The sequence below is a fragment of the Somniosus microcephalus genome, chromosome 9, assembly GCF_052327205.1.
Source record: "Somniosus microcephalus isolate GS21.2 chromosome 9, FLI_Smic_1.0, whole genome shotgun sequence".
Taxonomy (NCBI): domain Eukaryota; kingdom Metazoa; phylum Chordata; class Chondrichthyes; order Squaliformes; family Somniosidae; genus Somniosus; species Somniosus microcephalus.
The window spans coordinates 186,482,746-186,497,038 of record NC_140995.1 but is presented as its reverse complement, the minus strand read 5'-3'; the positions used below and the strand labels follow the sequence as shown (position 1 = coordinate 186,497,038).

General features: G+C 42.5%; 1 protein-coding gene across 2 annotated transcripts; it reads right to left on the bottom strand.

Annotated features, from left to right (window-relative positions):
• Nucleotides 1-218: 218 nt before the first annotated feature.
• hmgn3 (high mobility group nucleosomal binding domain 3) lies at nt 219-12,451 on the bottom strand. Of its 2 annotated transcripts, XM_085997694.1 has the most exons (7): nt 12,300-12,451; nt 8,092-8,139; nt 7,867-7,893; nt 6,022-6,081; nt 1,862-1,969; nt 1,630-1,729; nt 219-721 (listed from the first exon to the last, which is right to left on the bottom strand). In XM_085997694.1, exons 1-7 carry the CDS (start codon nt 12,315-12,317, stop codon nt 708-710), a joined length of 375 nt encoding a protein of 124 aa, XP_085853820.1. In that variant the 5' UTR covers nt 12,318-12,451; the 3' UTR covers nt 219-707. The 2 variants fall into 2 exon arrangements, with proteins under 2 accessions (XP_085853820.1, XP_085853821.1); XM_085997695.1 differs by lacking the exon at nt 1,630-1,729 and having other exon boundaries at nt 12,300-12,449.
• Nucleotides 12,452-14,293: the final 1,842 nt, after the last annotated feature.

Genomic DNA, 14,293 nt, shown 5'->3' with positions numbered 1-14,293 from the left:
TGGAATAATTGTAGTCAGGGAGAAGGCAGAACTAAAAACCCTGAAGCTACATCACCTTAAAACAAGTTCATATCATTACCAATTTAATATCTGAAACAGTAATAATACATTCACACACAATAACTATTACCAAATACAAATCAGCAATATAATGTTTTAGAAAGAAGGTATCCAAAAAGAGACAAAAAACAATTGTTAAAGAAAAACAGTCTATCATATAGTAAACAGGAGAACTGTTTATTGCAAACTGGACATCACAAACCAAGCAGGTGATCACATTGCTCACTCACCCATGTCAACTTTTAGCACAATTCACCACTGATTTATTGCTTTATAAAAACATTCAAAAAAAGTGAAACTAAGCTTGCAACTCCACATTTTAATTACCTTAAGCCATATTTCCAAGCTTAAAAGCCCATGGAACACACACATCTAAATTTTCAGGAGAAAAACAATTAAAATCTTTCCAATTATGAAATCATAGCTCTTTAGCACTGTAAGAAGTTACAAATGTTCCCATTTCCTGGGGATGTTCTGGGAGGTTCTCTCAATGCATATCAGCATACGTACTCTAAAATGACCTACTAATCCTAAAAATATTTGCAATTACAAAATACTTGATAAAAATATTTTCAATTCTACAAGAGGTACATAAAATCAACTGAAGACAGTGGCAGATATTTCAGTCATTCTGATCGCTTGCAGATTCAGTTTTCTGTTCCTAGAAACAAAGATAGTTTAATTAGACAATCATTCAGTGAACAGGTTTTTTTTTTTGCTTTCATAACTTTACTGACTGGAAATTATCTTTCACTTTCAAATACACTGTAAATTTAACCCAATTTATACGTTACAATATAGTTAGCAGATGCAGCCGCTGAGCTGGTTTTAACTTGAGTTTAAAAAAAAACCTAACTATTCAAGGTCAAAATGGTATTTTCAATGTTCCTATGCCATCATAAACAGTCCCTTGTAGCTGACCAATCACCAAGTACCGCATCTCTCCTGCTAGACTATATAATCTGCTCAGATCAGGAAGAGTGGAGCAGCACTTGAAGCTATATCTGCCCCCACTCCACAGAATTGAACAATTGCATGCCAATGCACAGGCTCGCTCTCAGTTTCGTGCCACATACATTAAGGATACTTTGAAAATCCAAAATCTATGAGAGACAATACACAATGAATGAATGTTGAAGTTCAAAAAAGGGATTCCTTTCAACAAACCAAAGAGAAAATTACGTACCATTACTGTACAAACAATATTAGTCTACAACATAGGTTTGGCTCAATGAAACCATTTGCAAGTGTGGAATCCTGCTGATTTGGGGTTATTGTTTAGACAGATATTGGGTGGTCATTGCAGACAAAGATTTTGAAGGCTGGTTTTCTTCATTTAGCCATTTGAAATGTTTTGACTTCATATTTTACAACATTTACAAGGAAATTATGCACAGTTCAATAAAATGAGTTTAGTTATGCGGTTTATAAAGTTGTCTTTATGAATAGCCACACACACACACACACACACACACTTACCTGCAGCGTGAAGTGACCACATTTATGTTTAAAAATAACAACCACAGCACACCATTGCATATACACGGCACACAGTATGTACTATCATACCCTTAACTGCCACCGTCTCAACCTGTCCTTTCACCGACAGTGAGCCGGGTGGGGTAACTCTAGCTGAAGTCACACTAATAGAGGGTCGCGAGACATGGATCTGCAACAAGTGTTGAGCAAAAAAGAAAAACTGAACAAGCAATCAAATTGCTGAAAGTTTTATATAGATTCAATTTTCAAATATAGCTTTTTTTTTTTTTTTTTTTGAGTGCACATCAGATTCAGGTGGTACCTCGTCAGGTTTTGTTTCGCCATTTTGAGCAGGTGCAGCTTCTTCCTTGGCTATTTTCTTCTCTTTCTCCTTCCCTTTGGGCTGTTTCTTCGGTTTTGGTGAAGTCTTCTACAAAAGCAAAAAGATCAAATGGTCCAGAAAGCCGACTTTTCAATTAACATGGCATAGAAATACTACACAGCTCAATTTCACTGTGAGTGAGCACCTATCACACAAGTTGCGCACATCAAGTCACATATCTCCAATGGCACAGGTAGTTCAAGACATGAAGTGGCTTCCGATGCCATCAAAAGTCCTGTGACAGCTTGTACATCACAGTAAAACAGCAAATTTACTAAACCAATAAATACATCATGACTAACAAGGTTAATATATTACACAAGGTACTGATACTGAAGTGCAAAGTGATGAGACCAAGAAGGAATAAACATTAGAACTATAAACTAAATGGTGTTAGTTGACAGGATACAGCACATGTAAAGTATGAGGGTATTGGACAGATCACTGACACCTTCTGCACAATGTGTGGTAGCAGTAAAGAAACTATAGGATCTTGGGTTGTATAGTGGATGGAATAGAACATAAATCGCAGCATGCATTACTGAACCTAGAGAGAGCATTGGTTTCCCCCGCCCCCGCAACCAAGCCTGAATGAGGTTCTGGTCACCATATTATAGGACGGACATCATAGCACTGGAAAGGGTTCAGAGAGTTACCGTAAATACAAGGAGACACAAAACAAAAAAGTTTATTTACATGAGAGAAAACCAAGAGGAGATTTGTCTGTCCAAAGGCCTTTGCAGACTTTATAGGGTCAGACATCACAAAGGAAATGGAAAACAAAACACCAGAAGCACTCCGGCTGATCAGTGAACTTTGTTAAAAAAGGAGATTCGAGGGGCTAGCTCGGATCCCGCAGAGAAAAGGGAATTCTTGATGTGACACAAATTGCTGGGCCGATGGCAATAGGAGTTCACAAGGAAGTGCGCCAATTTTCTCCTTTGCCTACTCAGAGGAAAGGAACATGCCTCCACGCCCCCCCCCCCAGAATCTGTGACTCACACTGCACACCTACCTAAGCCCCTCCCCCCCCACACACCATGAAGCAAAAAAAACCACCCCAGCAAAAGCAGAATTTCCAAGATTTGATCAATTGGCACTTCCCCCGCCAAACCAACTGATCTGAAGCCAATCTCCCCATCCACTTTATCGCCCTCTATTCTCATTCCCCCCCCCCCCACCCATCTACCTCTGCTCATTCTTGGTTCAATTCAATTACCGGACAGTCTCCAACCCTGCTTAAACTGAATGCTGCACCCGATCTTTATTTCGCTTAATATATTTTATACATAATTTACACAAACACACACTCTTATTCCTTTGCCTTACTTCACACAGCAGCTTTGCAGTACTCAAGATGCAAGTACTAGAATTGGTTAATTCTCCTTCCTCCTAAAAACTCTGTTATTTACATGGGTTGCAAGAGCTCCCCCCCACCCCCGCTTCTTGTTGAAACCATCAATTGCAGCAGTGCAGGGAGGTTTTTCCTCTGCGGCCGTGTACATCTATTAAAATCACATCATTTTACAGCATACGCATGCTGGCTCTCAAGCCGACTATGCACTTTTTCTGCACACTCATCTCTTCACCGCCCGCTCCCCACAACTTTGTCTTCTGAAATTTTTTACCAATTTCCCTTTTAAAAAGTCATGGTTCCACCATTGTTTTTGGCGGCCTATCAACACTTTAAAAAAAATTCTCCTAATCATTCTTCTGGTGTTGATCTTAATTTGTCTTCCAGTTATCAACTCACCAACCAGTGGTAATCGTTGCCACCCCACCCCCCCACTACAATTTAGAAGAGCTCTTATTAAATCTGCTCTGAACCTTGGTTCGAAATGGAAAGAACCCCAGTTTCTCATTCCCAGTATCATCTTGGTGAATCTCTTCCAACCTCAACATCCTTTGTAAATTAAGGTGCCCAAAACTGGATACAATATTCTAACTGTGGCCTAACCAATGATTTACAGGGATTTAACTTTGCCTCAGATTTTATAAATGGGGGGGGGGGGGGGGGGGGAAATAGTGTATAAAAGCAAAAGATCCCATCTATTTGCATATACTTCAAAAAAAACACAATCAATTTATCCTCCCCACTTTGAAAGACTTCTGCACCTAGACTTGTCTGTCTGTTATACACTCAAAAGTTATAGAGCGTACCTACATGCATGTTATATCAAAAGAAAGCTTATCATTAGGGGAGTCTAATAGGTGTATTTACTTTTTGGTCAGACAAAAATTGTTCCGACAGTATACAAAAAAAGTTTAAAAAACAGCAAAATTCCGCTCATTAGCGTTGAGTGACGTGATGGTTGACCAATCGGTGCATCACGGGGGGGGGGGCGCGAGTTCAGTGTGTGTGTGGGCGGGCCTAATCCTTCTGAGCTGAGGTGAGTGGCCGCCATCTTGATTTATTTTTCCCACTTTGTGTGGGGAGGGGAAATTGTTTATAAAAAAAGTAAATTAATTTGTAAATATTTTTTCTAAGCTGATTAATTTTCCTACCTTTCACCCTTTTTTCCCCCTCTTGACTCGCTGCCTCTGCCGGCCGCCGCAACCTTGGAGGGTTACACCACCTGCAGGCCTCGAAGCCTCGGCCTCTCCTGCCACGCCAGAGCTAGGCACTGCCCATCCCGCTGGGCCCGCCCTGCGATCACCGCCATCTTGGTAAAGGCTGGCGGCACGGGACTGAGCCGAGCGTACCCATCACCACCATCTTAGTAAAAGCTGGCGGGGCGCGAGTCAGCGGCGGCCCGGAGCGCGACCTCAGCTAAGCTGAGTCCGGCCGGGCCTCGCGCTAGGCCGCGCACCAGCCAGCGCTGATCCAGAGAGAGGGGGAGAGGAGGAGAGGGGGAGAGAGGAGGAGAGGGACAGGGAGGGAGAGCTCGCCTTCTTCCTTCCTTCGCAGGGGTCCATCGGGCCAGGCCGGAGGCGCCCCTTCCCCCACCTCTCTCTCTCCAGGCTAATCCCGAACTAAACCCAGCAGCCTCTCTCTCTCTTCCCCCCGTCTCTCTCTCCTCCCCCAGTCTCTCTCTCTATTCCAACAACATGCCCTCAAAAAACCCTCGGCACCGCCGGGCACTCCAGCTAGTACTTTATAGATTATGGGAAGGGAGCAAGAATTTTTTATAATGAGACACTAAAGGACCACCTTAGCAGCACTGAACAAAGAGTCTCGGAGACTTTCCTTCTCAACTGGCTAGTGACAGATTTAAACTCTTCACACCTCAAATGATCTTTTTTCAGTCATGGCATATTAGCTTTTCAAAATAAACAAAGCCTTAATCTTTAAGAGAAGCACTGATTGATTCTGTATCAGTTTCTGCATTATAAAGCAAATGAAATCAGCAGAGAGCAATTAGTGTGTGTAGAATTAAAAGTTAATGAGTTCTTAAGCATCAAAACTATGCCAGCCCAAAAACCGTCTTATTCTACACAAGATTGTGGACCAGGACCATCCACACTCAATGTTGCTGTACAGGTTGTTCTTCAGAGACGAGGGTACATGGTCTCCGTGATGCATCTGGCTCTTTGACATTCGCCAAGCCCCTCACTAACAATAATAGTGCAGAGGCAAGCCTTCAATGGAATTCTGAATGACACAGATTATAACAACAAAATCCATTTAGCTCCCCAGGGGGTTAGTGGCTAAATGCACTCCCATCACACCAACCAGGAAGGCCAAGTTCCATACTCAATGCATGCTGGATATGCTAATTGCAGCTGGGATAGTTAGGCTGCTAAAATTGGCCTTTGTACCCTCTGGGGGGGGGGGGGGAAATTACATCCGATGGTCTCCCACTCTTGGATCACTAGCCAAATAAGTCCTGGTGGAAAGCATGTATGTGGAGATGTGGCAAGGACAGCATCAGGCACAGCTGTAACATTCTCCACAGCTAAATAAACCCAATATAATTACAAATGTCTAGGCACATGCGACAAATAACCATATAAGCAAGACACCAGAGGGCTGCCAGATATCATACATCAGCACAAGTCAGAAGAGGATATGATTTTTTGGGAAAAAACCCCACGTTCATTAAATTAATTTCTAACAGGATAATCATTAGCTGCCAAAGCACTACAATATAAATCCTCACCCTGGCACGTTTCTGTGGTTTGGACTCTTCCTTAGCAGCAGCAGCGGCGGTAGCAGCATTCTACAACGAAAGTTTTAAAATTATAAATTTATGTAAAACTAAAATTAAATACAAAGCATACATTTAATACCTCCAATTTTTGTGATGTACGTCAGTAAATTTAGGGGGACTCATGGATCAAAAGAGTTTGTCAATTTTGGACATTATTAAAATAAAGCACTCCGATTAGCAAGTTATTTGAGCAAGCTATTCAAGATAATCTGAAAACAAGTCCTTTCTATTCCACCTGGAAAACTTTGTTCCTATGTTGCTTTTATTCCAGTTGCCCGAATTGAACAGTACTTTTTAAAAACCTACTATACAGTACATGAGGAAATTTAGCAACATGGATAGAAAATTGGTTAAAGTTTGTGGAAAGTGGAAAGTTGCTGGAGGGTATGGATGAACAGAGAACACTAGATTCAAAAACATAATTGAGTGCAGGCCGATAAAGCTATAAAAAGGCCAACAGCATTTTCAGTTTTATAATAGGACTATGAATAGTAAGAGTAAAGAAGGAACAATAATTTTCCCCAAGGCGAATGCAGAGGCGTTTGAAGCAGGCAGGGCAACATGGACAACAGGAAATGAGGAAGTGCTCAGAGATGGCTTTGCCAAAGACAGATCAGAGGGGTGAAAAGACATCTTGGAGGTAACAAGGTAAACAAATTGGCTCTGGGTGCAGGATTGTGTGTGAAGGGCAAGAATGAAGTGAAATCAGAGAAGGGTGGCGAGGGGAATCTTGGTGAATGTTGATATCACTGAAGAAAAAATTTCAGTAAAGCCCAGGATAAATCGATGGACTCATCCAGGATGAGGTTGTGGATAATGACTCACTCATTTTGTAAGGGTGTGGACATTTTGAAGGGAAACGTATAGATAGTAGGAGACCCATACAGGTGGTTGGGAATGCAGGGGCAGAGGGGAGAGGAACAGGAAGGAGACTACAGCGGTTTGTTCCTAGTAGGGAAGATGCAGTTAGGGAATGAGGAAGTATGGATTACTGTACTGGGAGAGCCAATGGCAAGAGCCACAAAGAGTGCATGGAGGATGCCAAGAGCAGATTACATAGAAGCTGTAGTTCATCTATGAGGGACTCAATGTTAAAATGACAGCTGCATAGGAGGTCAGCAGATAAGAAAGTGGATTGAGGCACGAGCCAGTAGGGTGGGAAATATGAAGTGACAGATAGTGGGAACAAAGAAACTAGGTGATGGGACATAAGGCAAGGGTGTCAAAGCAGACAAAAAAATGGTTACAGAGCAGCAGTCAAAAAGTATATGCAGTGGATGTGGAGAAATTGCGGTTATGTAGTCAAACTGCATTATTATGCAAATCTGTGATAGAATGCAACTATTACAATTTGGAAGTAATAACACTTAGGCTGGGGAGGGATGGGTCATTTTCCAGGAACACATCAGGGACCCTCACCCACCAGCAGATACATGGTGAAATAGCAGGAGTGCTACTTGCAATGTCCCCCAGGTATGCTGGTGCTAGGCGAGGTTCCTTACTACCCGACAGTCTAATTTTTTATGCATCAAATGTAAGAGTGGTACCACTGATGAGTCATGGGTGCAATTAGCCATTTGCTGCTGACAAACGAGATAAACTTGTCTACAATGTTCAAAGGGACACTCCAACAAATGCCTCTGAATGCTACTATTTGTTGGATAGCTAAATGGGCAAGGTACACTCACTAAAAAAAGACAGAACACACTTGTGACGGCCGCCTGTATTGGTACTGAAGCCAGCAACTCAACTTATCCTCCCAGTTATACAGAGTTGGATTGTAAACCTACTTACTTTTTCCAATCTATGAGATCTTCTGAGCTGCAAAAGAAGGACATTAATGTTTATTTTTTCTAGGTACACCAAGAAGATTAGCAAGATAATGCCTTGCTGCTATTAAACATTCTTTGGAGGGCCAACATAACTACAAGAAAAAAGAATGAACAAAACAGCTATGAAAACAGTGCATTATTTAATTGAAAACTAGAAATTGGAAGGAAAACACAATAAAATTCTCACCGGCTTAACCTCTTTTGCATCATATTTTTGCTCGCCCTCATTTGCTACCTGAAAAGACAACATTGCATACAATGTTAATCTGAAACCTGTCCCGCTGTGCAAGAGGAAAAATGATGAGTTTTAGGTTGCTAGCCACTTTTTATTTCAAGAATCACCACCTAAACAGAGCAGCAAAAACAAACAGAGCGTGCAAACGAATGACTCACACATTTTTCCTAGCCACTTAAAATATCAACCAATTTTTTTCTTATACATCTAATCTAAATTGCAAAGACTGAGCCTTTAGAAGAAGCTTTTGCTCCTACACAAAAAAAATTATATGCATTGCTAAGTATCCCTTTAGATTGGCAGAGGAGCCCGACAGGAAGGAGATGAAGGTATTTGTGGCATGACCACAAAGAACATACACCTGGATATCATGGGCATTTAACAACAGAGACATTATGGACAGGGGATTAGGCATACCAAGATACACTGCCTCCTAACACGGGTACTTTGTAGGCAGGAGAGAGGGCATGTGTGGCTCAAACTCTACTGCAAGGTGACAAATCCCGTCTGTCGCTTACAAGGAGGGAAGGTTTCAGTCTGTGGTTTGGAGAGGAGGGTCAGTGCCTGGGTAGGGGGAGAGAATGGAAGCTGTCAAGAGTTGGTGCGGGCAGAGGGGCAGTACAAGTCAGAGGAAGGGAGGGATCTGTCAGTGGGCAGTGTCAGGTAGGAGCCGAGCAGGGGAGAATGCTGTTGTTTTTATTAGTCCTTTTTATTATTCACCCTCAGGCAGGCGGAGAGGCCTCACTAAGTGAACAATGAACGTTAATGTCAGGCACCACATCATGACAGTTGACAGCAACAGTGACCCTCCCTGCACAGTAAGTTGCGTAGATGAGAAGAAAGTTACAAAGGAACATAGACAGACTAAGTGAGTGGCAAAACTGTGCAGTTCAATGTTTGCCGGGGGGGGGGGGGGGGGACCAAGAGAAAGAGGGGGTGGGGGGGGTGGAAAAGAGTGTGAGGTCATCCACTTTTGATCCAAGAAAGACAAATAGGAATATTTTCTTAATGGCAGGACTAGGAGCTGTGGAGGAGCAAAACAATTTGGGTGTCCATGTACACAAATCACTAAGTTAGTGCACAGGTACAAAAAGTAATCAAAAAGGCTAATGTTGGCCTTTATCACAAGAGGGCTGGAATACAAATGAGGAAGAGGTGCTTGGTTAGACCCCACCAGAGCAGTGGTCAGACCCCATCTGGAATAACGTGTGCATTTTTGGGCACCACACCTCAGGAAGGATACATTGGCCTGGAGGGGGTACAGCACAGATTCAGCAGAATTATACCCAGGCTTGAAGGGTTAAATTATAGAGGACAGACTGCATAAAGTTGGCTTGTATTCCCATGAGTTTAGAAGGTTGGAGTGTTCAAAATGATAAAAGGACCCGATTGGATACAGAGAAATTATTTCCTCTGGTGGGGGAATCCAGGACAAAAAGAGACATGATCTTAAAATTAGAACTGGGCCATACAGGAGTGAAATCAGGATGCAAAGGGTAGTAACAATCTGGAATTCCCTCCCTGGGCTATCGATGTTGGGTCAATTGAAACTTCAGGTCAATAGCTTTTTTGTTGAGCAAGGTATCAAGGGATATGGAGCAATATGGAGTTGAAGTACAGATCAGCCATGAATCAGCCTCAATTGAATGAACAGGTTCTACCGAACTGAATGGCCTAGTCCTGTTCCTCTGTTCCAACCACTGATTGATCCCAGCCTGCCACTGACAAATACTACCCCTCTCCAACACTGATGCCTTCTATCCCCTCCTATACATAGGAACAGGAGTAGGCCAGACAGCCCCTTGAGCCTGTTCTGCCATTCAATGAGATCATGGCTGATCTGCAACCTAACTCCATATACCCAACTTTGGCCATATCCCTGAATACCTTTGGTGAACAAAAAGCGATCAACCGCCAATGTAAAATTAACAATTGATCTAGCATCAATTGCCATTTGCGGAAGAGTTCCAAACTTCTACCACTGTGCAGAAGCGTTTCCTAATTTCACTCCTGAAAAAGGTCTGGCTCTAATTTTTAGACTATGCCACCTAGTCCTGGAATCCCCAACTAGCAGAAATAGTTTTTCTCTCTCTCTACCCTATCTGTTCCCTTACTTTGACCTTTGCTCTCCTCCCAGCTATTTACTGAAATCTCCCCTCCCCAATACCTACCATCCACCTCACCTGCCCCCCTCCCCTCAACTGGTACTCACAGCTCCTGCCCTAACATTCAGTGATAGCTAACCCATCCAAAGCGATAATTTCACTCATCTCCCCGACCCTGTGCAGACACCAATTCCCTTCCCACCCTGCCTAGGCATACTAATGCAGTATTTTGCTGTAATCATGACATTGAGATTTATGTTCTCAATCCACAATAAAACCACCACATATGTATTTGAAATGACTGAAGTGGCAGCAGAAAAACTGCTGAACCTACTGCCCCCCTCAAGATTTCATCCAAAGATTTAGATGAACTCTGGCTCAAGTACATCTTTCACAATAAATCCTCACTAGTCTCAGCCCAAGTAAAAAGAATCCCTTTAATGCGTACTCTCACCCTTCTTCTTAGTGGATCCCTGCAATACTTACGCCCTCCCTATTAGTGGGTCCATTTAAAACTCACTGCGAGTTAGTTAGTCTTTTTAATAATCACTCCCTTAGTTAGTTCATCTCTTTAACCCCCTCCCGCCCCATTCCCTCTAATTCAGTAAGATCCTTTAATTCTCACTTCCCTCCACTTAACACATTATTCTTCCCCCTTCCTCCTCCCCTCCCCCTCCCCCACCATTAGTCTGCCCCGTTTAACTGTTATCAACTGTGGCTCAGTGAGTAGCACTCGCACCTCAAGAGTCAGAAGGATGTGGGTTAAGATCCACTAGAGACTTGAGCACGAAAATCTAGGCTGATACTCCTAGTGCAATATTGAGGGACAGCTGCACTGTTGGAAGTGCCGTCTTTCAGATGAGATGTTAAACTGAGGCCCCATTTGCTCTCTCAGGTGGACGTAAAAGATCCCATGGCACTATTTCAAAGAAGAGCAGGGGAGTTATCCCTGGTGCCCTGACTAATATTTATCCCTCAAATCAACATCACTAAAACAGTTTAACTGGTCATTACTACATAAAGAAAAAAAGACTTGCATTTATATAGCACCCCAAAGCACTTCACATCCAATATTGCTGTTTGTGGGAGCTTGCTGTGCTTAAAATTGGCTGCTGCGTTTCCTACATTACAACAGTGACTACACTTCAAAAAAGTACTACATTGGCTGTGAAGCACTATGGGACAACCCGAGGTCATGAAAGGCGCTATATATAAATGCAAGGTTCCCCCCCCACTTTTAACATTTCCCCAAAATGACTAAATTCCCTTAATGCTATCAATCAATCCCTTTCTTATTTATTCCTCTCCCATCTAGTAATCCCTTTAATGCTCAGCTCCTTTCATTTAGTGAGTATCTTTAATACCCACTCTTTTCCCTCCCTCAATAGCGGGCCCCCTTTACTGCTCTGTGTGTGTGTGTGTGTGAGGAGGAAGTCGCGGCCCCGTGTGCCGAGGGCAGGTAGTGCGTGCCGGGCGCGCGCAGAGACGGGCACGCGCAGGCGGGGGGGATGAGTGACAGTTACATACGGGCTCCGCTGAAACCCCAGAGGCGGAGATTAGTTTTAAACATGGCTTTAGCCTTCGAAAAGAAAGAGGAAAAAAAGACTCCACACATCAGTGTCCCTTCCAACATGCATTAAACAACCCGCACACGAAATTTCTTCTTCAATTTTAAATACATTATATAGATAAAAAAATATAATAAAGCCACCTCGTAGCATATAAAATAGGTTCAACATTTCAAATATTTAAGTGAAGAAAGAAGACCCATTTGTTACAAACATCATGGAGGGGAGAAGGACGCCAGAGGACTCGAAATCGTGTTGCAATTTAATTACTGCGCCACACTGCTACGGTTTCGTTATTTTAAAAAGTTTGCCATAGAGGAAAAACTTTTTTTTTTTTTAAAAAGGACAATTTTTCAAAAAATGCACTGCAGCGAATGCAAAGAATGTGCAACGCATTTCTATTTACCCGTTGCAAAAAAAAACCCACACTGTACGCTTGGAGTTACTAGAGGAAAAAATATATAAATACCCCTGCAGTCAAACTTACCATCCTTTTGGGAGGCATGGTTACAAAAAACTGGATAGAGAGGCTTAACAAAAATGCACTTCCACGGCGAACGTTGCAACCACTGTTGCAAGTTTTAACTCCCAACCAGCGCAGATCAATTTCTAAACACCTTGTTAATCAGATGATAATATCATGCTAATCAGATGCAAATCAGGTCCAGACCCCCGCGTCCGAGTGGTGGAGCGCTGCTTTTGTCCCGCCCACTTCCCGTGGGCTGCTCTTTCTATTGGTGAAAAGACAATCGATGATGGCTGGTGCTGACGTGTCGGTCCCACTCGAGGAAGGAAGCTCTGCGATTGGCTCTCCGGCCTCTCACTGTTGTGCGAGAGGAAGGTTTTTTTTGCTGAAATTGCTGCAAAAAAAATCCTGTTTGAAAAAAAACACGCCTAACGCTTCGGCAGTGCTGTTGAACCTGGAATGCACGTCTGGGGCAATTATATTTGTACATCCAATCAAAACGTCAGGAAAAAAAATGCAATTGCCTGGTTGGACGTTTTGAATTTAAAAGAAAACATCCCGCAGCTAGGAAACAGAACCAGAAATGCGGGAAACTTACAGATCAGACAGTGAGCATTTGTGGAGAGCAATTATAGGTTAAGTTAGTGTTTCAGGCAGCGACATCCTTCAGAATAGCATCTTTGTAATATTTAGTTGGACTTTTAATCGGAACAAGTTGGGCAACACCCCTTTATTTGCAAAACAGAAAAGTTAAGGTAACCTGCTTTGTTTAGTATATTATGCTCCATCATTTTACCAAAGATACAAATTCAATTATTTTACATTGAAGTAACCGCGGCCACTGTTGATTTCATGTAACACTGCCATATAAAGAGCAACACTCTTTCACAGCAGCTTCAACAAAGTAGCCTAATTATATAGTGCTCCTCACATAAAGCAACACTTCAAAGCATTTTATAAGCAGTGTGGACGTTGAACAGAAAAATAGGGGCTGGGAGGAAAGAAGACAGAAGGTTTAGTTGATGAGATGGATCTTTAGGCGGTTTTGGAGAGTGGGTGGCAGGTAGCGAGGCAAAGAGCTGCAGGACAGTGAGTATCAACTTCCAATAAAGCAGCAGACGGTGTGACAAACGAGTAGCAGTCAGGTGAGCAGGGGGTGCAGGTTGAGACATGTGGCCTGGGAGGGTGGAGTGAGGCAATGGAGAGGTTTGAAGATGAGGACAAAGATTCTGTAAATCGATTAATTATAGCACAAGGAAGATGAGGGTGATGGATGTGCACGATCACCAGGGGAGGACACAGACGTTAGCTCTCCTAATATTAATTCTCACCGCAGCATCCATGTTTTAAGTGTGTTGGAACATTTTTTCTGTGTTAAAGGTTCCACATTAATACAAGTTGTTGTTTGTACTGGTGCATTTGAAACAAATCTAAGTAATACAATCCACTACACAGCAACAATATGAGGTACAGACAAAGTTACTTTAAACATTGAGTTGCCGCACTGCAGACAAGTGAAAAGTACATAAATTTAAGAATCAAAATTGAAACCAGCAGTTGTAGAGGTACTGTTTAGTATTGCAGTTTAAAAATGATAATTTTGCAATACTGTAATGTGCAGGCAGTGTAAAATATTCTTTAACATTCCATTGTCTCAATGCACCAAACCATTTATTCACTATTATTTCTCACTCTTGTAACCAAAAGAAGCTGAGTTGAGTCAGTACAGGACTGTGTTTCCACACGATCACAAAATGAAGAAGACTGTTCGGCCCATCTTAGCCAGGCATAATCAGTGTTCACATTAGTTGACAGTTACATAGAATGTACAGCACAGAAACAGGCCATTTGGCCCAACGGGTCTATGCTGTGTTTATGCTCCACAGGAGCCTCCTCCCACCTTACTTCATCTTACCCTATTCAACAAGGCATTCGACTTGGTGCCACATAAAAGGTTACTGCATAAGATAAGAGCTCATGGTGTTGAGGGTAATATATTAGCATGGTTAGAGGAT